The 25,461-nt window shown below is 47.4% G+C and overlaps 1 protein-coding gene and 2 long non-coding RNA genes across 6 annotated transcripts; 1 reads left to right on the top strand and 2 right to left on the bottom strand.

Annotated features, from left to right (window-relative positions):
- The first annotated feature begins 1,326 nt into the window (after positions 1–1,326).
- LOC118698905 (uncharacterized) lies at positions 1,327–20,804 on the top strand. 3 transcript variants are annotated; one of them, XR_004981978.2, is made up of 5 exons: positions 1,327–1,896; positions 2,177–2,304; positions 6,146–6,318; positions 7,596–7,697; positions 17,111–20,804. It is a non-coding gene; the product is annotated as an uncharacterized LOC118698905 (long non-coding RNA). The 3 variants fall into 3 exon arrangements; XR_004981979.2 differs by having other exon boundaries at positions 6,213–6,318; XR_008508608.1 differs by lacking the exon at positions 17,111–20,804 and adding an exon at positions 7,778–8,323.
- Positions 2,430–8,142, bottom strand: LOC118698906 (uncharacterized). Its single transcript, XR_004981980.2, has 2 exons — positions 8,032–8,142; positions 2,430–4,063 (listed from the first exon to the last, which is right to left on the bottom strand). It is a non-coding gene; the product is annotated as an uncharacterized LOC118698906 (long non-coding RNA).
- HMGN5 (high mobility group nucleosome binding domain 5) lies at positions 15,949–23,740 on the bottom strand. Of its 2 annotated transcripts, XM_036402462.2 has the most exons (7): positions 23,712–23,740; positions 23,448–23,491; positions 22,287–22,316; positions 21,615–21,644; positions 21,112–21,162; positions 17,827–17,970; positions 15,949–16,656 (listed from the first exon to the last, which is right to left on the bottom strand). In XM_036402462.2, exons 2-7 carry the CDS (start codon positions 23,460–23,462, stop codon positions 16,609–16,611), a joined length of 318 nt encoding a protein of 105 aa, XP_036258355.1. In that variant the 5' UTR covers positions 23,463–23,491; positions 23,712–23,740; the 3' UTR covers positions 15,949–16,608. The 2 variants fall into 2 exon arrangements, with proteins under 2 accessions (XP_036258355.1, XP_036258354.1); XM_036402461.2 differs by lacking the exon at positions 23,712–23,740 and having other exon boundaries at positions 23,448–23,550.
- Positions 23,741–25,461: the final 1,721 nt, after the last annotated feature.

Consider the following 25,461-nt stretch of genomic DNA (forward strand, 5'->3'; position numbering starts at 1 on the left):
ACTCATCTTTTTCCAGATCCTCTGCATCCAAGCAGCAGCATGCTGGGGGTGATAGTAAATCTCGGAGTGAAAGCAGGATTTTATGGATGTGCTGATTCATCTTTCCTCAGAGCAGAGCTCTGTTATGTAAATGCCAGCAGCAGCTGGTGGCAGGAGGAGGGAGAACAGACTAATGAGCCACGGAAGGATTCACGAGCAGAGATGCTTTAAGGAAGAAGCTGGATTGTAGCTGTTTCTTTCCAAACTGCTCTTTAAAGAAAAAAAAAAAACGAAATTTTTTGAGGGATTTTAGGACTAGGAACTGATGACATTCAAATACTCATTGCTTCTCCCTGTTTGGTGTTGTAGGGAGTTTTACTCTCAGCTGTAGTCAAAAGTAAAACTCAATCCCCTGTTTAATTTGACTACAAAATTAAATGAACTTTCCCACAATTAGCTTGTAAAGCCAGGTAAAGGTGTCTCTGTCATTTTTTATTTATGATTATTCTGCCCTCATGAGTCAAATCCTGCTTTAGCCATGTGTGAAAACAGACTTGTTTAGTATAACCAGAAATGTACAGTTAAAATCAAAAAAAGAAAGTTTAGAGTGGAATTGGGCGGGTGTGGTGGGTTCACCTGCAGTTGTACCTTTTCAGTAAATGTAGGTAAGGATTCACATGCCTGAATTCAGCTGGATTTAAACACTGGAACAAATTATGCATTTTTGGCTTTTTTAAAGAATATTTTCTGTGTACATTTCATAAAATACCCCCGAGCTGGAAGCAACCCACAAGGATTTCTATGAACATTCTGCTCATCTTAGGTCTTTCATATGGAGCTAAATGACAAATAAGGATGGTAGTTAAATTAAATCCAAGTTTTTGTTTAGCTGATTCAAAAATAAGAGTTGTTCAGAAGGAATTCAGGAGTTGATGCCTTGTGCTACACAGCTGTAGCTGAATAAAGGAATATTGAAAAGTCCAAGCTTATTTTAAGATCTTTACATAGAAAAATCTCAAATTTTGATATCATAGTTTATTTTAAAAAATAAATGAGATGCAAAATACTTAGCACTAATTACAGTTGCTGGAGTGCAGGGCTTGTGTGTGCAAACCAACATCCTGTTTTTGCAGGAAAAATCTCCAAGTTCCCACTCCTTCCTGTGGTTCTCTTCCTCGACAAGAGCTGTTAAATAATATCTAAATAGCTGTTGGATATTACACAAGATCTGCTCTAGGATTTTTGCTATTTTTAATAATTTATTATTTAATTTCTCTGCTGCATCATTCCAATCATTCCTCTAGATGGTGCCAGACACCCAAGAGTTGGGAGCGACATTATCCCATAGGAAGGCGATGGAGGACGAGCCAGGACGCCGCTCGCCTTTGTTTCTAAATTCTATCTTGCAGCAGTTCATCTTGTTGATAAATTACTTGTTCTGGTGATGTAAATATGATGGTTTTTTCCTTTTCAGAATCCTAAATTCCATTCCGCTAAATTCCAGCTGCCTGGAGCAGTGTCATCCCTTGCTCCGCGGACTGATCCATATCTCACATTCCTTATGGCAGCCATTAGCTGCTGTGAGCTGTGATCAGTGTGTGCAGCCCTGCTGCGACTGGGGGAACTGAATCTGCCTGCTTTGCAAAGCAGTGAAATTTCTGACTATTATCTAAACGTTTCTCCTTATCTCTGTTTCACACAGAAATGCCAAATCCAGCTGTGGATGGAACACCCCGGAAAAGGGGTGGCTCTGTGTCCCTGTGTGCTCTGAGCTCTGCCGGCAGAAGCACTGGGGGAATGATATCAGTGTCAGGTCCATCCTCAGCTTCTCTGAATTCCAACTTTGTACCTCAGAGTGCCTGAAACCCCCAAGTTTTATAGCAGCAAATTTACTACTGGGTGTAAGTGACCAAGCAGGTAGGTTTTGTTATTGCTGGTGTCACTACTACACCCTGCACAATCCCTGTCTAAGGGCCTGATTCTGACATGTGTCCCCTGGTTGGGATCAAGCCCCCTGTTCCCAACCTTTTCCAGCTTCTCCTGCTGTACCCTGACTGCTACCAGTCCAGGGGTCCCCTGCAGAAGGATCTCGCCCCAAAGACACCACTGATATCACTGCTGGGCTAATTCAGCAACTTTAAGTCATGCTAAATATTTGTAAATAATCCTTTGATGGTTTGTTTGTGATTTTTTTTAGGTTTTTAGGGCCAAATCCTGCATTTTTGGCTTCTCCCAGAAGCCTGGGCACAAAGCATCTGACTGCAGCTGGGAATTCATCACCTCTCTCCCTGGACATGCAAATTTTGCTGGACCTCCCTCAGCTAAGTAAACAATTTTATTAAAATTACATCTCTCTGTATCCCATTCCCTTTTCCATAAAGTTTTGAGGATTTTTATATTTTAATTATATTTTTCATTCTACAAAAAATATTAGAAATTTTGGGAAGGAGTGCAATAGGTTTTTTTACAGCACTGCCTTTATTGAAATAAAAGGTTATTAAATTAGGTTAATTTTGAAAAAATAAAAAATATTAAAAAGGTTAATTTTGATTAATTTTTTAAATTTATTGATATCCCTAACAAGCTGACATTGTAAATAAGCTCATTAATACCCTTTGAATACAGTCTTATAAAATTAATTCTCAATTACTGGATGAGGTGATGGATTAGAAAACTGTCCTGTGTAAGTTTGCTCACAGGAGTGTGAGTTGAGAATGAACTTTCTAAGTCACTAATCATGGAATCCAAGGATGGGATTTTGGAGCATTTCTCAAAGTGCTGTCCCATACAGGAATTCTCTTCCCATTACCTTTATTTATTGATTATAAAGCCTCTTCCTCTAAAGATCTTAAATTTGGGATGATGTCTCCCTCTTATCCCTCATAAGGAAAAGCTTTAACATGGAAGCTTCCATAAATTCCTCTGCAGTAAAGTGACCCCATTTCATTTCATTCTTGCACTTCCATCATTTAATGGACATTCACATTCTCCTGTAGCTGTCCAGCTTTGTATCTCTGGGAAAAGTCTTTCCCCTGATGTCCTCAGGAGTTCAGATCTCAGAATCCCTTTTTATTTTGGGCCTTAAATTATTAGGGCTTGAGACATAACCTGCTACAATATGTTTTGTGTGTCATCTTGATTTGGAGAGGCCTCATGTTCTTGGAAGGTCTTTTATAGTGGTTTTTTTTAATCAAAGGACTAATTTAATTTAATTTAATTTCCAGTGAGTTGGTTTTCAACACCTGCAAGTTCTTGCCCTGTTGACTGTTCCCTTTCATTTCTCTTACACCAATAAAAGTCTGTTAAGAGTTTATGAAGTCCCCAAGTTCTGTGTGGTTGAGTTTCTGCTGGAAAACCACCATAGGTGGAAGGTGTAGCTATGAAGGCACATGGACAGAACTGTGCCATCATCCTTATTTCCCTGAGGTTTTCTTTGTTATCCCTGGATTATAATGGCATAAGTGTGGAATATGCTGTAGAGGTGGAAAAAAGCTTCTCCTGTTTGTTCTCCACTTTGTCCTTGAAGCCTAAAGGATCTGCCATTTCCTGTTGAGGATCCTCCTCTCTCCATGTGTTTCCTGATGTCTCTGGACACCATTCTCCCTCCTCCTGTGCAGCCAGCACATCTCAGTCTCTTCATTTTTTCCTCTCTTTGCTCCTTCCTCCTGCTTGGTGCCTGCTGCTGTTACCTTGTTACAGGTAACACCTTTCAGACCTTGACTTTCTTCCAAACCCATCTTCCCATCTTGACTTTGCTGCTGCCTGTGGACTCTGCCAGCCCCCTGTGCCCTTGTATTTGGGGGTTTTGTCCTTGCTGACTCCAGGATGCCTCTGGAATGGCTGAGGACACATTCCCATGGGAGACACAGTGCATCCTGAAATGAGACATGGAAAAATCCCATTGAGAGTGATGCTGTCCTCTTGGTGCAGGTTTCAAGCAGATATTGGAGAAATGCTGGGAGCTGAGACCCGAGGGAGGGATTTAGGGAGACCAGGGGCTCATGAGATGCATCAAGACTCTTGAAAACGTTGTTTTGTCTTTCTTGAACATGTGGAAAACAAACCAGGCTGCAGCACTCCCTCCCTGTCAGAAGAAAGCAGCAGGACAAAATCTGTTGTTGGAATTTCCCTCCAGCAGCACTTCCATCCCTCCCAGCCAAGGGCAGTTGGGGTGAGCCATGGCCATGCTTGGGGGGACTCATCCCAGGGGATGTGGGTGTCCCAGAGCTGCTTTGTTCCCTGCAGCCCCACCCACCCCCTCAGCTAAAAATGACATTTTTCACCAACTGCTAAAGTCTCCTGCTCCTGCTTTAATGTTAATTTTGGGAGTTTTCAACTGGACTCTGAGCTACCTCATTCAGGAATCCACGTGGCAGCCCCGAGGTCCAGCCCCATCTGGGTGACAGAGTTTGTTTCCTTTGGCAATACGGATTTAACAACCAGGCTTCCAGCCCTGGGAATCATTTCCCTCAAATAGCTGCAAAATAAATGATGGGACATTTTCCAGTGCAGTGCTGCAACCACCCAAAACACCACTGTAGAATTCAGAGAGGCCAGGCAAGAGTGAGTGCATTAAGCAAGGCTTAGGGGGATTATGGAATTAAATTGGGAGCCCCTTCCACCCTTCCCGCAGTCAAAGACATTCGGAAATAAATATTAGAAAAGGGTGTTAAAACAATGGCTTTGGCTAAAACCTCTGCAAGCAAGAGCCTTGTTGTGGAGGCTGTTGCTGAGCTGTGGACTCGGTGTCCAGGCTGTGTTCCAGAGGGTTTCCATCAGGGAGCCGGGGTGATCTCAGGAACACCCAACGGTCGTGGCTGGAGTGGCTCTGCTGCCCGAATTCCCTCTGCAGAGGAGAAGTGCCCCAGCCCCTCGCACAGCACAGGACTTTGCCTCCTCTCCTCTGGACCCTGCTGCTGCCTTTGGCATTCCTTATCCTCTGCCTGCAATTCCCAGCTCTGTCCTTTCCCAGCATCAGGAGCATCCTGCTCCTTTCAGGCAGAGTTTGTGCAATGACAGCTTTGCTTTAATCTGGGCTGGATTTAGCCAGATGCTGCAATCCTGGGAAGGCTTACACAGGGCTCAGGTCTGCCATGGGAATGTAGCCTTGATTTGATAATCTGGGAATGGTTTATTTAAAATTAAAAACCTAGAAAACCTTTGAAACAGCTTTTTTTTTTTGAGCTCCTTTTGGCCGTGCAGTAGAACAGGCACCCTAGCTCTCGGTCACATACAGGGCCTGGCACCCATGAAATAGGTTTTAGGCTAATGATGCACACTCTGCCTGCTTTAATTAAATTAATTAGAGCCCAAAAAAGGCACTTTCCATTAAAAGTCTTTAGCATCATAATAACACAATGAATTTAAATATTTAATATAGAAATACATAAAATTAAATATTAATTTCCAATACACTTACAGAGTCCATTTGACCAAATAACCCCACAAATATTCCCTTACCAGAGAATCCCATTTCTTTACATCTCTATTAACATAATTACAGACCTTTGCATTTAAAATCTTTATTTTAGTGCTGTTCTCTTTGTAATAAAATTAATCCATGAGACACCTGTGCAGCAAGAAATAGGATTTACAGAGATTTTAAGCTTTTGGGGGCAAACACGGTTTATTCTTGTCCATGTCAAGGCTAGGGTAGATGAGCACAGTGACACCAGAGGTAGCTGAGTGTATTAATTAGTGCTAATTAATAAAGCTACCGGGTTCTTTGACCTTCTCACAGCTCACTGCACGGGAGGGAGGAGGAAGGATAAGGAACGGGCAGAGGAAAATCCTTTTGGTCGGAGTTTTTCCGTGCCTGCCTCTCCTCTCTGACTCCCCCAGGTCCTTGTCCCCCTGTGCCTTAACAGGGAGTGGTGACAGCTCATCCTGCAGGCTGGAATTCCAGGGAATCCTGCAGCCCCCTGGGAAGCTGCTGCCCGGGAAGGGGCTGGGGATGCTGACTGCTTGTGACAAGTCTTGCCTGGGAGAAAACCAACACGGCAGCGGTTGGAAACCTGAATGATGTCACTATGGCAACAAAATAACTCACCTTAAAATAAAATGTGCATTGGAAGCAACCTCATGTGCTCAGGGAATACAGGGAGGAAGGTCCTATTTTTTATATGTATATATTTTTATGTTTATGTATTTTTTAATATTTTTTCAGCTTCCTGAATTCTTGCTCTGTTACCAGATGCTGATGCAGATGTAAGAAATATTTTAATTTCTCTCAGCAATGAAATGAAACAGAACATGACCAGACCTCCAGAACAAGGAAAAATGTGTTTGCTGGAGGGCAGAAAAACCCTGGAGCTGCTGATAACTACAAGTCATTCTGATGTATGTGAGATCCAGACTATCAATATCTGCAGCTCACAGCAGGGATTTGGGACTAATTATTGCTAATATTTTTCATGGACATAGTCCATCCCTTTCCAACAATCCCAAATTCCATTTCCATATGTCTGTTCCATATTCCTGTTCTTTTCAGACAGGTTTGTTTTCCCCTTGTTTCTGCATTAAATAACAGCAACAGGTGGAAATTCAGAGATTTCTCTGGAAATTCCAAACTCTCCCTGGCTCTTTTTATCCGATGAGCATCCCAGCCAGGTTGGAGCTGTGCTGATTCAGCCACAGTGCTGCTGGCAAGGTGTTCCCAAGTTTTTTCATAATCCTGGATGCTTTTTAGACTGGAGTGGGTGACTTTGACCACCTCTGTGTGAGGGAGGCTGGGATGGGCAGTGCAGAGGTGGAGTGAGGCCATGAGCTGTGCCGAGCTGCAGCAGCCCTGGCAGCTCCTCAGGGATCCAGCCCTGGCAGCAAAGAGGAGTTGTCCTGTCAGGCTTTTCTCCTGCTTGCTAAAGGCCAAGAGCATTTATGGGATGAAGCATAAGGCCATGGAAAGCCCAGCACCCCTGATCTGGTCCTGCAGCGACCCTTGACTAATCCAGGGTAAAAATAGAAACACAAATTGTCTGGTGTTTCACTGGGCAGCAGAAATCCGGCAACGCTTGAGTTTGAATCATCCAGATGATGCTATGCAAGAGGGGGCTGTTGCTCTGGAAATCCCACTGATCCCCAGAGACTGATCCCCAGGGAAATCCCACTGATCCCCAGGGGCTGGGCTCATGGTCCAGGTGGAGAGATGCTCCCAGTGCTCCAGCAGGAAGGGCAGGGCTGGAGCTGGAGCTGCTTTAAGCCGAGCAGAGGCAGCTTGCATTGGCACTGTGCTTGCCCAGCGTGTGTGTGCTGGGGACAGAGCATCTGCCTGGGAATGGGCAGAGAAGTGCCAAAGGCTCCACAGCCACAGGCTTTCCCATGGTTTTTGCAAAGTTCAGCCCATTTGTAAAAACTGTGGAAAGCCCAGCACATCGCAGAAGGAATCGTCAGCAACCACAGCTGCATGAGCAGCTCTGGACTTCCAGTTCTTGCAGTGCAAAAATAAATACATTTATAGAATAACTGTATTTTATATAATATAATACTTATATAATGTATAATTCTCTATTATAATTATATAATATCATAATTTTCCTCTCTATATCCCATTTTTTGAGAGCTTTGCACCCACTTTAATGACAGTGAAAATAATTTACTTCCAACTGCTTGTTTTATAGGAAACCAGGAAAAGTGGATTAAAAGGAATGAGCTTATGGAGCATGAAATAATACTCCTAAACAACTGTGAGGAGGGAAGAGGAGTTTCTGCTCTGACCCTAGGTGAGTTCAAGGGGGTACTTTGGATACTTGGGTGCCAAATAATGCTAACAATCGAGACTGTCACATTTTGACGTCATCAGCACAGCATCCAGACACTGCCTCTCTCCTTCCCATCGGTATTTCCTTGCAATCCCACATTCTCTGCAGCCTCTGCTCATTGGGAGAGCAGGGAATAGCTGCTGCGGCTCCCTGCTCCCGGCAGCGCGGGAGGGATGAGCCGAGATTGAAATCGTTTCCTACCACTGATGTCAGGACGACTCCAACACCGGCTCCGGCTCCATCCACATCACTCCTGCACCCCATCTCTGCAAGGAAAAGTAATCACTTGTCTTACCTCCGGGTTTAATTAGTCCCTGCTCCAGGGCTAATTAGGAGCGCGGTCCGCGCGGAGGTCGGGGCCGGAGCCCTCTCTCCCTCTGCCGCTCCCGTTCCCGCTCCTGCCGCCACTCCCGCTCCCATTCCCGCTCCTGCTCCCGCTCTGTGCCATCTGCCATTGCCATGACACTGGCTTTGCTTTTCACGGCTGGCTGGGCGCGCTGGATGCGCGGGGTAATGGGGCTATTTTTCCCCCCTTGGTCTTTGGAAAGGAAATAATAATAAACCCAGGAATGGCTGGAACTGCTGCACACTGCCCTTTTCCTTCCCACTTTTGAAGCTTTTTAGCATTCCAGTTTTCCAGCAATTGGGAGGAAAATTGCCCTGAAAGAAAGAAGAAAGAAACAAAAATCTTTGTTATTTTTTAAACACCCCCCCCCCCCACCCCCCGCGCCACACAGGCAGCTGCAGAGAATTTCTCTTCCAAAGGGATGATGTAATGGGCTTTGTCAGCCAATGCTGGAATGAATAAAACCCGAGACCCGAAATCCATCCAGGCTTTTGATGAAACTCCTGAGGTTCCTGGAGCAAGTGGTCGCCAAAATAGGCTGGAACTGCTGGTTTTGTCATGCAGCTCTTGAGAGAAGCGAGATGGAGAGTCAAGGGCTCCAACCAGGGAATAACCAAAACCACCAGGTTTTGTCCCTGCTGAGAAAAAGGGGACCTTGTGGGGCATCTGGGGACACTCAGTGAAGGGGTGATGTCCTGGTGCCAGGACATCAATTCAAGCTTCAACACAGAATCACTTCTGATCTGAACATGGCACCTACAACCACATTTTATAGAGAGATATATATGTGTATTTAATATTATGTATATTATATATAATTCAATAGTATTGCCCAGAGCAGCTGTGGATGCCCCTTCCCTGGAAGTGCCCAAGGCCAGGTTGGATGGGGCTTGGAGCAACCTGGCATAGTGGAAGGTGTCCCTGTCCATGGCAGGGGGTGGGACTTGATGGGTTTATGGTCCCTTCCTACCCAAAGCAGTTGGGGATTCTGTGATATGTATAAAACATAAATATATAAACTATACACAAGTATCACCAATTCCTGCTGGATCAATGGGCACATTGTTGCTCTCCCAGGGATGTCCTGGGCTGCTGAGGCCAGGAGACCTCTCCTCTCTCTCTGTGACTGATCCCAAGTCTCTGTCTGGCTTTCTTTGGGGCCCTTTTAGGCACTGAAAGAGGCTCTGGGGTCTCCCAGAGCTTTTTCCAGCGCACCCCCAGCTCTCCAGCCTGTCCTCATAGGACACAGTGCACTGTTCCTGTCACCCCAAATTCCTGCAGTGAAGAGGCTGCAGGGCAGGCAGGGAGAGCTCCCAGCATTCCAGAAGGTTCCAGCTCTTGCAGAAACATCACACTTCCAGGTGATGGAGGAGAATCATGGATACATTTTGCCTTGGCTGCTCTCTGGTCCCTGCTTGGGCATCCTTGCTGGGCATCCCTGCAGCAGGAGCTGGGACAGAGCTGCTGCCACCATCCCCAGCCCTGTGGAGCCACCGGCATGATGCCACATCCTCTGACACCCTGAGAGCTGTGGTACCTGCTCCTGGTCCCTGTGCCATCACCCCAGCAGCTGGATAACCCGAAATTCCCAGGGGTGACCTCTCTGTGTGTGCAGAGCAGCCGTGCAGGAACCCCCAGCCAGGACCACCACCTAGAGGCTACAGCACCAAGTGAAGCCAAGAAGATTTATAGCCAAGATGGGCCACAAAGGGGGTTGGAAATAATTCCCAAGCCCAAATGGAGCAGCACTGGAAGCTGGGAATCTGCACCCCTTCTCCATCCCAGTGGTGGCCATCACCCCACCTTCAGCACCAGCAGCACCCAACAAACCTGGGCCCTAGGGTGGCATTTGGGGAGGGAGTTTTGCCAAGAACAGGAGGATGTGGTGCCCTTTTCCTCCTGGGAAAAATCCAGCTCCAATGGAGAATATTTCCAGGAGCACAGGGGGATGTACACAACCCAGGTCAGTGGCACAGGGCTTGGCAGGGACACAGGTGGTACCTTGGGTACATCCACGCCGTGTGTCTGTCCCACCAACAGCCACACACAGTGAACAGCAGGGAAGGTTTCCTCCTTTCGAAGTGCCCAGAATGTGGCTGGAGGGGCTCAGACCACAGGGGAAGTACAAACCTGTGTCCCCTCACCCCCAGCTCCCTCCAGAGGTCCAGGGCTGGGGACAACTCCAGGTCCTCTCCCACACCCACGGGTTGCTGGTCCTGCACTGGTGACATGTCTTTGTGTCCCACAGCCCTGCTGGATCGTCTTCCAAGAATTTGTGTAATCACTTCCTAAGCCATTATGATTCCTGGGCTCCATTTGGGCAATGAGTTACATGGTTTAATTAGTCATTGTGTGAAATATGCTCGTTTTGCATCTGCCACTCTGTAATTTCATTTGGGGCCTCTTTGTTTGCTTTGTGTCCCCACACAAGAGCCACCGACCCCTATTCACTGTCCCTGTGCCGCTGCACCAGGGAATACAAATCCCGCATCCTTTTCCCCCCTGTCTGTCAATTCTTTGCAAGACAAAAAGGGTAATTTATTTAATTGTTGCTGATATAATGTCCTAAAAGTCTCCTTTCCCCTCCAACAGTTAATTACACTTGTTAATTATTTTAATTATTCCCAGGGTAATGCTGTAGGTATAGAATAGCATAGGAGTAAACACGGAGTGGGGAAGTCAGAGTTTACTTCAAGATCTCTGTTGATAACCAGGCTGTAACCACATGGGTGGTGAAACCACAGCAGGGAATGTTTGGCCTGGATTTGGAACTTTCTGTTGGAAGGATTTATAGGAAGAGAAGGCAGATCCTGCAGGATTGCCCTCAGATGAGGCCCAGAGAGGCAACTCCAGCCTTTCTCTCCTGGCAGAGCCAGCACAAAATGGAACCGTGACTTGGGGAAGTACTTCTGGTCAGCACCTCCCTGATGGTGGATTTATATGAATGAAGAAACCAAACCAAGCAAAATTCCAGCCTGCTGGAAAGCTGAGTCTCAGCCTGAGGCTTAGGAGCAGCCCACCTCCAACTCCAGCCCTGTTCCGAGGGGAGCGGCGGCCCCGGATCCATGAAACAGCAAAACTCGTTTGTGGTCCCACAGAGCAGCCTCTGCCAGCGCCCCTGGAGCCAGGGTGAAACCCGAGAGCTGCCGCAATCCAAACCTTCTCCATGGCTCCTTTTATCTTCCTGGGGGGAAAACAAACAGCGCAGAAGCTGGAGCTTTGTGACTGGGTTTTGCACATCTGGTTTGAGCTCCAAGAAATGCACTTCCACCCCCTCCCCGAATTGTTCATGTTAAACAAACAAAACCCCAGCGATTTTGTGAGATTTTGGCTCTGGGATAACTTTGGAGCAGCTTTTACTGAGAATCCCAGGCTTGTGCTGCACTTCATCCCCAGTGGAAGCAGCACACCTCACTCACTGGGAGGGAGGCACTTCCAAAGGGGAACAGCCGTGCCCTGGAACCCCCTTACTGGGAATGCTGCTGGGAGTGGGAGGGGAGAGTGGTCTTGACCACTCTGTTTAGGTTTCAATCCAGCATTTTTCCCTGTGTAATTTATGCTTCCTCTCCCCCTTTTAAGAACGTCTGGAATTGTTTAAGATGTGTCCAATTGTATTAAGTTGCCTTTGAGAGTTTTATGGTGTCAATTGGATTCCTGCTCTTAGGAACAGAGCTTTCCAATTTGCTGGTTTTCCCTTTTCTATCACATCAGCACCAACTTCCTTTCAGTGCTTTCAGGTGTTACCTCAGCCTGAAGTTCACACTAACCCCTGGACATCACTTCCATTTGACACTGTTCCAGTGATTCCCTGGTTGGTGCTGCAGGAGAAAGGGAGTGCCATTCCTCTGGGGTCCTGTCCCACCAGCCCCTCTTCCAGCAGAGGTGGATAAATCAGGGCAGATCATGGAATCATGGAATCACAGAGTGGTTTGGGTGGGAAGGGACCTTAGAGCCCATCTTATTCCCTGCCATGGGCAGGGACACCTTGCACGAGACCAGAGTGCTCCAAGCCGGTCCAGCCTGGCCTTGGACACTTCCAGGGACGGGGCAGCCACAGCTTCTCTGAAAACAGATGAAAGGTGTGGGTGAAGGGGTTAGGAGCAGTTCTGATCCTCTCCCCATCCCCTCCTTGACTCACCCTAGCCCAATCCCAATCACACCCCTTCCAAAGCAGGGGACAATGGCCACACGAGTCACCAGTGACATCTGTTCCCTCGTCCATGCTCACTTGTGACCACCTCCAGCTCCTCTGGGCACTGGGACAGTCTGGAAGCCACGTTGACATTGTTCTCTCAAAGGACAGAGCTCCTCGAAAGACGCCCAGCGCCAGCCCGGGGTGTTCCCAGCTCCTGGAGCCCATCCAGGGCATCAAGTTTCAGAGCGGGGGCTCCCGGCAGCTGCACGGGAAAGGAGCAGCAGCACTGAGACAGTCAGAGGGAGGAGCCATCGTTGCCATTGCTGAGATTCAATTTTCTTCCTCCTTCATCAGATTAACACCAGTGTTACTCCATTAACTGCCAGGGAGCTGCTCTTGATCTGAAAATCAGACCTAAATGTCACAGAATCCCAGACTGGTTTGGGTTGGAAGAGACCTCAAATATCCTCTGGTTCTGTCCCCTGCCATGGGCAGGGACACCTCCCACTCTCCCAGATTGATCCTAGCCCCATTCAGCCTGGCCTTGGACACTTCCAGGGATCCAGGAGCAGCCACAGCTTCTCTGGGCCCCCTGTGCCAGGGCCTCCCCACCCTCATGGGGAAGCATTTCTTCCCAATATCCAAACTAAATCTATCCTCCTTCATCTTAAAGCCCTTTACCTTTGTCCTGTCCCTCCATCCCTTGTTCAAAGGCCCTTTCCAGCTCTCCTAGAGCCTCTTCAGGCACTGGAAGGGGACTCTAAGCTCTCCCCAGAGTTTTTGTTCCCCAGGTGAACACCCTCAGCTCTCCCAGCCTGGCTCCAGAGCAGAGGGGTTTTCTTTTTTTTTTTTTTTTTTTGTGTGTACAGTCCCTTCACTCAAAGGAGCACAGGTAAATGTGGGATGAACCTGGAAAACCCTTCCTTTTATGTGCTTGGAGGGGTTGTTTTATTTTATTTTCCCTATTTCCCCCTTTTTTTTTACATCCCAAGGACCTCACTGTGTTTGCCATTCTCTTGCTTGCTGAGGCAGCAGTGCCTTTTCCCTCTGTGCTGCTCCAGCACGTTGCTGATGGTGGAGACCAGGATGAAGTCTGGAGGTGCCTCCTGTGATTTCCTGTCCCTCCCAGGACAGTGACCAGTGTTTTCAAAGTGGTTTTCAGTGGGTTTATTGTTCTGAGCAAACAAAAGCAAATGCTTGCCCAGTTCTGTTGAAGATCCCGTGAGGACACTGTGTGAGGACACTCTGCTGCTCTGGGAGCCTGCACCAAAAGCTGGATCATGGAATTACAGGAACATTTAGGTTGGAAAAGCCCTCCAAGCCCATTGAGTCCAACTGTTCCCCCAGCACTGACAAGGCCACCACTGGCCAAGTCCCCAAGTGCCACATCCACAGTTAAATCCCCCCAGGGAGGTGACTCCAGCCTGTGCTGGGTTGGAAAACCCTTTTTTCCCTAATATCCAACCTAAACCTTGTCTGGTGCACCCTGAGGCTGCCTCCTCTCACCCTGACCAGCTGCCTGCACACCTCGCCATGGCAGGGTGTTGCCAACACTGCTCAAATCTCTTCCCATGACATCACCTCAGAACCATCACTACCTTCACACTCATGAATCTCTTCACCTTTGCATCTTCAGGATCCCCAGTTGTTTTGATGAATAATGATAACCAGATCCACACCAGATCCAGATCTGTGGATCTTTCCTAACCAGCATCAGACCCAGTAACACCTGGAACACAGGGAACAGCCAAGAACCCTGGGGAAGGCACTTTCTCCACAAATTCCAAATAAACCTGAAAGTTTGAAACCTCTCCTTTTCAGACAAAATAAGCCAAGCTTGCGAGCTGCCATGGAGCTGGCTTTGGATTCAGTGTCTAGACACCAGGAGAGCCGTGGAGGAGGGTTTGGCATAAACCAGACAATCCATTCAGTTGTGCAACTCTCTCAATACCCCGTGGCTCCGAAAAGTTATGAATTTGAGCAAAATGTTCTTGGGCAATTTTCTGTACTTATTTGAAAGAGGAATTTGATTAGAACAATAGTTATAGAATTAAGAACAACTCCCACCCTGGCACTCAAAAAAGAAATAACCAAAACCAAACACTCAGTTGTATGCTCTGTGTAACAACCTCTGGACTCAGATGGAGAGACACGACTTGGGATCAGAGTGACCTCATTCCAAAGGGTGTTTGTACCTTGGCAGATGGATGGATCCTGTGCTAAGAAGTATCAACTGTACTCAGTGCCTGCTGCTTAAATCACAATGCTTGAGACACTCAGTGACTGGAGGCTGGAGCCAAAGGGAGATGGTCCCACGGCACCAGGGCTGGGAAGGGGCTCCACCTTCCTGCAGGACTGGATTCCTGTTCAAAGCCCTTTAGAGAAACCACTGGGGTAGGAAATCACACAAATCTAAAATATTTCCAATATGCATTCTCTCCCTTGACCAGGCCCATTGGGATTTCTCACTGACTGCTGGCTAAACTCATGGAATCATGGAATCCTGGAATGATTTGGGTGGGAAGGGAACTTAGAGATCATCAAATCCAACCCCTGCTATGGGCAGGGACACCTTCCCCTATCCCAGGTTGCTCCAAGCCCTGTCCAGCCTGGCCTTGGACACTGCAGGGATCCAGGGGCAGCCACAGCTTCTCTGGGCGCCCTGTGCCAGGGCCTCACCAGCCCACAGGGAAGAATTCCTTCCCAATATCCCATCTAACCCTGACTTCTGTTTGAAATCATTTCCCCTTGTCCTGTCACTATGTGCCTCTATAAAATGTCCCTCTCCCTCCTTCTTACAGGCTCCCTTAGGCACTGGAAGGGGCTCCAAGGTCTCCAGAGCCTACTCATTTCCAGGCTGAACATCCCAGCTCTCCCAGCCTGTCTTTGTGGAATGGAAATTTGGTGAATCATTTTTAGATGTCAGTCAGGATGACATTTGAACTATTGCTGGACCATGTTCCAGCTGGGATGTTCAGTCTCCCTGGTTTTACCCACATCCCAGCACACTTCCACCAGGCACAGGGAATCCAGTTACTGCTCCATCAGTTCTCACTGGAGGAGAGACCAGAGCATGGCCCAAACTCTCTGCTGGATTAAGGGAGTACAGTGCCAAGGAAAAGGCCCCTCAGAACTCCCTCAGCTTCACTGCTCAGGAAGCGGGAGCCCAGTTAACCCCAGGTGTTTGTACAGAACAGGGGGAGCAGCAGGATAACAATCCCCAGTGCCTCAGGCTTGGAACATGAAATCCACATTTAGACATCCTCTAGTGGCCCTGGGGGACTCATCCTGAACCCCACTGCATCCAAGACACTCCCACTGAGGTGCTCTTTGGGGTTTGGACACAAAATACTCGAGCTCTTGGAATTTCCCATTGCTGGGCGAGAGAAGGTTTCTGCATTGCAGACATTTTTCTTCTTATTAAATATATCCTGTAGATATATCCTGGATGTGAAGAGACTTTCTATAAAAGCAGGTTTTAGCAGGAGTTGATAAAGTTGCAGAAAAAAGCTGTAACAACAGAACTGGGACTTAACCCCAGGTCACTGCTCTGTCCAGTTCTGCCCCAGAATGAGGAGGCCTGGATTAATGGGAAGTCACAGAACTGAGGCAGAGGGGGCTTCACCCCCAGCCAAAAGCCCAAAGCTCTCCAGTTCCATGGGCTCTCCCTCTCCCACTGCAGCTCTCCTGGAATTCGGGACCTTGCCAGCAGCACAAGCAACAAACCACAATCAGCTTTTGAGGAGTCTTTTTTATTAAGATAAATCCAGCAAAATTCCTAACAGTGGGTACATACAACCAACCTGCCCTTTTTGAAAAGAAATGTTTGTATTTCATTTAAAAACAGGATTACACTTTTATTTATTTATTTTTCTTTTTTTTTTTTTCAAAACTGACAAAATAAAATTACATTTGGGAAACAACAGATTTCCAGCTCTTAGGTTTTTTCATGAAAATAGCTCACCTTCTTTATAAAAGCAACCCACAGAACCACTGGAATGTTTCACACGGTTATTTGTTTTGAGACCTCCCCACTTTAAGAAACCATACAACACATACAAGGGAAAAATTAAAATCTGAAGTCTGTAAGCATGACTTACACAAAAAGGGACACACTGACAGAAGTCAAAAGCTACCACCACTTATTCTTTCCATGTACCATACAAACTATTACAATCACAAAATTTAAAAACAATGACTTTTTTTTTGTTGTTTTGTTTTGTTTGTTAGGGATTTAATTCCCAAGTAACCGAGATGAAGATGTTCCATAATTAAATTCATGCTAAAAAAACCTGCATTTATAAAATAGTTGATAAAAATATTCCTCTCTGTTAACAATACAGCATGGAGGTACGGATACCAAATGATGGAGATATAGGGCAGGGTTAACATTACTCGGACTTGGCTTCCTTATCATCAGATGCTTCAGCAGCTGGTGCCTAGAAAAGGGGTTGGGAAGAATAGAAATATTATTGGTAATGTTAATTGGACAAAAAGAGACCAGTTTGTTAACACAGGCATGGACAAGGCTTGGTGTGCACAGAAAATATCAATATTAACAATGGGCTGGTAATTCTTAAAATAAAAACACAGGATTATTAATTAGTGAGATAATTTTGGAGTAAGTGCCTGCAGAGAGGCAGAGGTTTGGAATGTATTTTAATTAGGATCAATGATATATTAGAAGTTCAAGCCCCCATCATGGGGCAGTGGAAGAATTACACATCAACCACAATCCTGCTCTGTTTTGAACTTTGAGGAATCATTTCTCACCTTTCTCTATCAAAATGTGCTTTTACTTTCCAAGTCAAACCTGCAAAGCCCTCTCAAAGCCCCTCTGAAGCTCATCAGCCATGTAGTGCACTAACCAAGCAGCTCCTGATCTTGTTTTAGAGATGAAAGAATAAAGGACCCTTGGCTGGATGGTGACACTCAACCCATGAAGAGACACCACTGTCAGTGACAGAACACAAGGGCAAAGAGAGCCCTGAGCAAACACTGCTTCACTACCAGCAAGGACCCTGCTGGGACAATCCCTCAGCAGCTGATGGAGCCTGCAGCTGGACCCAGCAAAAGGCAGCTGAGGTAAGGAGCTGCCACAGCCAGGACCTGTGAGAAGAGGCTGCAGATAAGAGGCAAGAGCAAGTCTACTTTGCAAATCTCTTGTTGAATTGTTCTGAGCCAAATAATTGTTTTAAAGAATTGTGTAGAACTCAAAACCAGATTTCTGGCCCAGCACCAACCCGTGCTGAGCAGCAGAGGAGCCCAGCAGTGCAGAGGGGATGTGCAGAGTCAGCTCAGGGCTGGAGGGTGGTGATGTCCCTGGGCTCCACTGTTCCCCAAATCCTGGGCACTGCTGAGCCAGCCCTGAGAGGGAGCAGGGCCAGCAGACAGCAGCTGTGGAAGGGCTCCAGCACAGGGCAGCAAGGAGCTGGAAGGAGCAGTCCATTCCTGCAGGCTCTCCCTGGCAGCTGCCCTGGGCAGGTACCACAGCTGCTCTGTGCTCACAGTGTGGCAGTGACCCCCCACCCTCTGGAGCCCAGCAGAGCTCCTGCAGCTGTGCTTCCAGCACATCTGGCTCTGTTCCCAGCTTTAGTGGAGCTAAGTACCTCATTAGTTTTGGTATCTCCATTTTCAGAGTGGTTTTCTTCTTTAGCATCCTCTTGTTTAGTTTCCTCTTTGCCTTTGGCTCCTTTCTTCCCTTTTGTTGCTGCCTTTTTCTCCTCCTTTTTATCATTTGCTGCTTTTTCTTTCTGTTAGGAAAGCAGACAGTAATATATTAAATTCTGATTTCCACCTTGTACATCAGCATGTTCTCAACTCTCTGCAGAACCTCCTTCCACCCCCAAACTTCCTATTGACCAAGGTGAGATTGAAGTTTCACAGGAGAAATGTTTTCCTTCTGTCTGTCCTGAATGTGCTACAGGGAAGTGCAGAATATAAAAGCAGCCATGGCTGGGGTTAAATGAATTCTCATTTTAAACAGGCATTCAATTAAATTAGCTAAAAAATGTTGGACTGGCCTGTACTTCTGCCCTGCTGCCGAAATGCAGCCTCAGAAGAAAACCAACATGTGCAAACACCAGAATACTTCAGATGTGCTGTTAATGCCTATTTAGAAAACTGTAACAAAGCTGTAGGCAAAGGACTTTCCCCCTTCCCTGCCAGAAATATTCCTTGTGATAATAAACTATTTCCATGCCAGAAAAACTGGGGACTCAGCAGCATCACTTTGCTAACCACAAGAGAGTTGCATTTATTATTTAAGTGCAGTTTCTTATATGTGGATCAGGCTAAATCAAAACAAAACCCAAAACCTGATGCTTCTGTAGTAATAACTTTCCATAGGCAAGGTCAGATCCTGACCCAAATACCTGACCCTCATTAGTTTCACTTCCAAAGATGTGCCTCTTGCTGCCAATAAGTAACAGCACTGGCTCAGCCCCTTGCTTGATTAACCTACTTCCCACAGAGGAACAGAAACCTGCAAGATCTGCTCACAGCTGAATGAGGATAAATGGAAATTACTGCATACACATTTATCTACTCAGGAGATTTGTCTCAGTGACTACAAGTTACTAAAAGGTTACAAAAAGTTTATTTTCTTATTTCAATCCCTCTGTTATTAATGCACACAGTTAATTCACTTTAAAAATGAGCCAATAAGGGCAAACTCAAGAGTGTTAAGGGGTAAAGTCAGATTCTTCAATTAAAAATTCACCAAATTAACAGCAAATCCTCCAATAATGCAGAAAATTTAAGGTGGAGTCAGTACATTCAGTGAGTGAGGGTCTCTTTCTTCTCTAACCTTTCACTCCCCAGTCTGAGGGATTTCTGAAAACTCTCCTACAGTGTGATGTCAGGAGTCCCTGTCTTGGGAATACCCAATATCCTGGTGCTGTTTGGCAGTGAGAATCACAATTGTACTATGGCACTGCTTATCTGTTCCCTTATCCCACCAAAAAAACCCACAACAAAATATTAACAGAGCTAAAACCAATTCTCTGTGCTGGAAAAGTGGAGGAGAACCCAGGGAAATGGACTTCCATAGCTGAAGTGACTGGAGAGGAAGGGTCCCACAGGACACAACAGGTCCTCAGCTACAGCATTGTGTTCATTTTCCTCAATAATTTTGCTCTAGAGGTGGCAACAACAGCTCAAAATTCACGTCCTGCATTTTAGAAGTGACAAAACTCCTTTGCCAGCTCCATGTTTTTCAAAATGGCAAAGTTTACTGGGTGAAATCTATTGTGACACATGGAAACCATTCCAAGATCCTGCAGGCTGACAAGGAAAGCTCTTGGAGCAGACACAAATTAAAAATGCCTCCACAATTCTTACTCCATCACCCTTTGCACAGGTGTTGATGCAGTCTGGGGAGCTCTGGAGAGCCAAAACCACAGCTCAGGTGTCCTGGCTTCAAACAGCACCTCAGGAGCAGGAGGACCAACACTTCAAAAGTCTGTCTGGGGGCAATTCCCAAGGCACAGCTCCCAGGGGATCCCTGCATGATCCCAAAGGGAGACCACAGCACCCAGCTGTGCACTGGGGGCCCAAAGAAAGCTTTTTCAGTCCCCAAGAGACCTTAACTCCTGCACCCCATTCCTCCAACTTTTCACATTCTGTTAAGGCAGCTTTAGTGTTTAAACCCTGCAATGTTTCCATGAAAATAAATAAGGAAACTTGGGAAAAACCCCAAATACAACATCGTGGATCATCCAGTGCTGCCCTGTGTGCCACCAGCAGCTGGCTGTGCTCTGCCTGGGGCACCAGCCACTAGAGGGAAGTGCAACCCAGAGTGTCCAGTGCTGCACCCAGCCAGGAACGTGGTCTAGGATGCAGCTGCAGCCAAGATGGAACGGGAAAAGCTCACTCTGCACAGCACTGAGATTACAGAGCTGAGCCCACAATGACATGTGGGGCTCTCTCTCTTTCCCACAGAATCTCTGCTGCTCCATACAGAGGATGTGGAAGAAAGCAGTTCCCTCAGCTGGAGGTCTGCTGGGCCATAGGCAATTGCAAATTCCTTTTCAAAGCAAAAGGAAAAAGCTCCTGGTTCCCAGCTCATCATCTCCCTCTGTAACCAAAGTGTCTCTTCCCCCTGTGCTTTGCCCCTCTCATTATCCCAAACCACAAGGAAAATGTGGTTTTAACCTGATGGATCAGGTTAAAAACAGTCACTGAAGTTTTGTTGCTGGAGTGTTCATGTTGATTGTTTTTTGATTTTTTTTTTTATTTTTAGCTGCAAAATCCTAAATGTTTACAGAAAAATCTAACAAAAAGGCACTGCAAACTGATGGCTGGGAAGGCTGGTAAGAAGGGGATGGAAAGAGATCCCTCATGGATTGCAGAAGTGCCCCCTGTGAAATTTCAAACTGTTGCTCCAAACTAAAAAAGAGCTTTAAATAGTTTATTTTTAAATTATACTGTCAGACATACCAATGTTTTTGACATTTCCCAAAATATCCAGCTGAAGGGGTCTCTAGAACCCTGAGTGCTTAAAATGTGATAAACTGATAACTGCAGAGAGGGCCTCAGAATGGAAATGTAGTAAGAAACTGTAATTAAAAGCACAATTTTCAATGCCTCCTCTAATTGAGTCTCTGATCTCTACTCCAGGCATCATTTTCCCTACAATGCATTATATGAAACTTCAGAATGGCCTTGTAAAGCAGCAGCAAAGCCTCACCACAAGGGATTTAAAATCTGCTCAGTTTACCACATTCCTTCAGTAGAAATTGGATAAAATTATGTCTTTCTCATTCTTTTAGCTCACATAATTCCATCTTAAAACTTTCAAGATAATTATGAATAAGCAAAGTGGTTAATTGTGGGGGGTTTATCCCTGTAAATACCTCAAGAAGGAAAATATCACTTCAGTTCGGGACCCTTACCTTAGGTGCTGCCTTTTTGGGCTTTGGCTCCGGTTTGGGTGGAGCAGGTTTCTGCAAAAAACACAAGAAACAAGTCAGGTGAATACCAGAAATAAATACTTATTTTTATGAGCATTATCTTGGTAGCTTTTGAAAATTATTTGTTAGCCCTGCAAAAAATCAATGGGCAAATTACCAGGCTAAGGAGAGAGCAGGTGATTTACAGAGCCATGAGCATTTGTATGGAGAAGTCCTACAGGGAACAAATCCATCCTGAAATCAATATTCCTTAACTCTGGATACTTGTGTCCAGATGGAATGTGCACTAACATAGACCTTGTATCTCATGTGAGAAGCCTGGGATGTGGAGATGTTCAGGGAACAGAAACATGGAATGGGAATTTTAAATATTGCAATACTCTAAGTGTGCCTTTTCCAATTCTGGGGGAAAAACCCCAATTGTTTATTTTAAACTGTCCCCATCCCAAGTGATAAAATATTAAAAGATAACTACAGATACTCACAGCAGATAGTCTGGCTGACCTTCTCTTTGGCTGCATAAGGAAAGATATGTCAGTAAAATTCAGAGAGCACATAAAGCACAGCTTTCTCCTAACTGCCACCCAAAATAACATGGCATCATGAAGCCCCACAGAAATCCTAGGATTTATGAAATTATGGGCATTATGATGACTCCCCATCTCTGGGAGTGTCCAAGGCCAGGCTGGATGGGGCTTGGAGCACCCTGGGATGGTGGAAGGTGTCCCTGCCCGTGGCAGGGGGCAGAACCAGAGGATATTTGAGGTCTCTTCCAACCCAAACTATGCTGTGATTCCATGATCCCTGTACACACAGCTCAGGGTATTCTATGATTTCCCAGAAGTGCACCTTTGCCACCACTTTACTCTGCTGACGTGGTAAGGGATGAACGTTCTGTACTTGCAGGAGTTGTGACGCTAAAAGGGACATGTCCCCATTGGAACCTGTCCCTGACCTCAGCCCAGGGGAGCTGCTGGACCCCCCGCACCACCTCGGGGGGTCACCTGCCACCTCAGAGGACAGTGATGGCCCCGAGCACCCCAAAACCAAGCACAGGCCACCCCCAGGGGCTGAACCCCTCATGAGCTGCGTGGGCTTCCTCATTTCTGCAGAACCCCACGGGAATTCGTGGAGTGGGGACCACACACAACTCCTACCTCCTCCTTTGCCTCGCCTTCAGCTGGAGCCTGTAAAGAAAGCGAGACACTGAGATGAGAAGGCAGCACTGTCCCCTGTGACTCCACCTGAGCCTGGAGGGGAGCCGGGGGGGCTCACAGGGCCCCCCAACACCACCCGCAGCAATGGCGGCCTCCCCCCATCCCCGCCGCCTCACGGACTACAACTCCCACAATGCCCCGCGGCCGCCGCTGCTACGTCATCACATCGAGTTCGAAAAGTTCCCGCCAATTTCCCCTCGCACAACAAGGTCGCCGCGGGCCCCGCAAGGACAATGAGGGACAACCGGGAACGTGGCGATCGCGCCCGCTCGAAGCGTTTCCACTGGATCCGGGCCCCCGCCGGCCCCGTCCGGGGCCGTGAGGCGCCTGGACCGGGTCGAAACCCCTCGGGCGAGCTCCTCGGTGATTGAGGGGCGACCGCATCTCCGCCCCGCCCCCCCAGCCCGCGCTGTGAGGGGAGAGGGGGGCGCCCCATATTCCCGCTGCCCCAAAGTTCCCGACTACGGCGATAAATCCCTTTTCCCCGCTTTCCTTGAAGGCCAGTTTCAAATTCTGCGCCGCCTAATGGCCCCAAATTACCATTGCACAACCATCTGGTATGACAAGAAGTGGGAGGCAAAAAAAAAAAAAGGAGAACAAAGGCAAACGCAGGAGAAAGAGGCGACGTTTAAAGGCGAATCCAGCCGGGAATGGCGCGATGGGGATTAAAACGCTGGCGGAGGTGGGTGGGGGGGCCTGGGGGGGTCGTGGCGCAGGTTTTGGGGGGGTTTTGCTGCCCCGCGTTCTCCACAGGGGCAGCACAGCACTATGGCTGTTTGTAATCCAGCATGGAGACACTGCTGCTCCAGCCTTCTCCTCCTTCCCAAACAAAACAGCCCGAAAGTGAACTCGCCGCGCTGCCCTGCCCGCCCCGAGCCCTCTCCCTCCGCTCCCCGCTCCGCTCTAGGACATACACCAAAAATTAAAAATGCAAAAAAAGAGAAACCAACCAAAAAACCCAAAAAACTCCACACACACACGCGCGCGCGCGCTAAATTTTTTTTTTTACAGCTAAATTTCCGCGATTGCCGCTTTAATCTCTCCCCCTTCGCTCCCCATCTGCCTTCCCTCGTTTTTGAATTATTTTTTTTTCGTACTTACCTTTCTTTTGGGCATAGTTGCACCTTAATAGTTGATTGCAAAACCTAATAGAGATAAGATATCGAAAAATAAATGGAAGCGGCGAAAAACTGTTCCGACCGTCCTGCAAAAAAAAAAAAAAAAAAAAAAGAAAAAAATAGATAGGAAAAAAACCCCAAAAATAAAAAGGAAGATGTTTAAGGGACCAAGAGTTAATTGCGGCAGAAACTGAACAAAAAAAAAAAAATCCCCCCCTCTTTATTGCAAACAGTAAAATACACCAACACGCAACCAAACTGCATGAATGGGGAGCGCGAGATGGGCCCGGCCGCTGACTGACGGCCGCAACGACCAATGGGAGCGCGGGGAGCGGCGCGGGGGCGGGGCGTGGGTGGGGCCGTCGTAGCGCGAGCGCCGCGCGCTTTCCGCGTGTGCGCGGCCCGGAGCGCGGCCCCGGCGCCGCCGCCTCCGCCCGCCCGCCGCGGGGCCCCGCGCCGCCCGCCGCCCCCGGGGCCCTGCCGGCCGCCCCACAAACTTCCCCCAAAGTTCCCGCAGACCGCAGGACCACAACATGGCCGCCTCGGCCCCGCGGCCTGCGAGAGCCGCCTCCCGGCCCTGCGGTACCTGTTGGAAAGGGCCGTGGCCCGCCCGTGGCCTCGGCCCGCGGAGGGAGGGGGCTGCGGCCTTTGTCCGGCCCGGCCCCGAGCGGGGTGAGCGGGCGGTTTAAGCCCCCCGGGATTGTCCGAGCACTTCGGGCTCTGGCCGGCCTCTTGGGGTCTTGCACCTCGGCTGACGCTTGGTGAGGTTGGCCCCGGAGCGGGGCCTGCGAGCCTGAGGTTGTTCACAAGGTGAAGTCTCAGATTTCGGCGTGGATTAAGGAAAATCAGCTCTCGTGTCCATCATAGCTGCAATGTCTGGCAGTGCCTCCACCACCTATTTTGTGTATTTCCAAAGGGAAAGCACAAGGTGTATTAATACCACCTTCAGGACTTAGCACTTTGCACTAAGACTTGAAGCAGTAGCTGCTGCTCTGATGTGTCACAATTCCTGCCCAAAGCCAGGATAACCCTTTCTAAAACCTACATTAAACTCGATTCTGCCATCTTCCTAGAAAGCCACTTCCAGCACCCAACTGCCTTTAATCCCCCAAAGTTTTCCCCAGCATCTAACCTGTACTTTGGTTGTAAATTTCAGCTTCTTTGTGCCATGCCCAGCAGATCCAAAGAACGATTACTGAGCATCAAATTCCAATAACATTTTACAGACTGTGCCATTTCACATAATATTATCATTTTCTCCCTAAAACTTTATTTTTATAGACTAAACAAATTCTTGTAGGCCCCATGATCTCATAGGCCATATTTTCTAAACCTTTTGTCATTCTTAGGCTCCTCTGGACTCCACATTCCTGCCCAGGTCTGCATCCAGTAATCAGGTTAATTAGGTAACAGATCTGAGCGTGGCATTTGCAGAGTCAGCAGCAGCATCACCATGTTGGTTCAGACTCCTCCTGATCCCCTGTAATCCCCGGATCCCTTTCAGAGCTGCTCCCTGAACAGCTGTTCCCCCGTTCTTGACAAATTCATGGTGACTTTTTGATTTGTCACTTTTTACGTCACCTCCCTCTCCAAGGGCCGGGATGTCAATAGTTTATTATCTTCCTGCACTTTGCAGTTAAGCTGAGCAATTTTCCGTCCATGGAGCCACCCCTCTCCCCCTTCTTCTAGTCAATGTTGATCCATCAATGCCATGATTATTTTGTTAAAACACACCAATTATTTAAGGATGGCTCTGTCTGGCCTCCTGAATCATGGGAAATGCATTTTCCAGCCTCAGTGTAAACATGTAACCACATGCAATCACACCTCCTCCGAGTTCTCCTGCGTTAATCAAGATTTTAAATAGTGTTCCAGTAGTTTTGTCCATTTTCTGAATTAAACAGGCCTGAAACACATTTCAAGAGCTCTTGGTCTCTGAGCTCTCCATTACCAGCAAGGTTTGTGCTTGACTTCCCTCAGGAGGTTTCTCCTGTCTC

Source organism: Molothrus ater, chromosome 14, assembly GCF_012460135.2.
Source record: "Molothrus ater isolate BHLD 08-10-18 breed brown headed cowbird chromosome 14, BPBGC_Mater_1.1, whole genome shotgun sequence".
NCBI lineage: Eukaryota > Metazoa > Chordata > Aves > Passeriformes > Icteridae > Molothrus > Molothrus ater.

What these genes read in the sequence shown, in the direction of transcription:
- HMGN5 (XM_036402462.2), bottom strand. An exon ending in AAGGCGAGGCAAAGGAGGAG is followed by an intron (nt 21,645 to 22,286) that starts GTAGGAGTTGTG and finishes TTCCTTATGCAG; the next exon opens with CCAAAGAGAAGGTCAGCCAG. An exon ending in GGTCAGCCAGACTATCTGCT is followed by an intron (nt 21,163 to 21,614) that starts GTGAGTATCTGT and finishes TGTTTTTTGCAG; the next exon opens with AAACCTGCTCCACCCAAACC.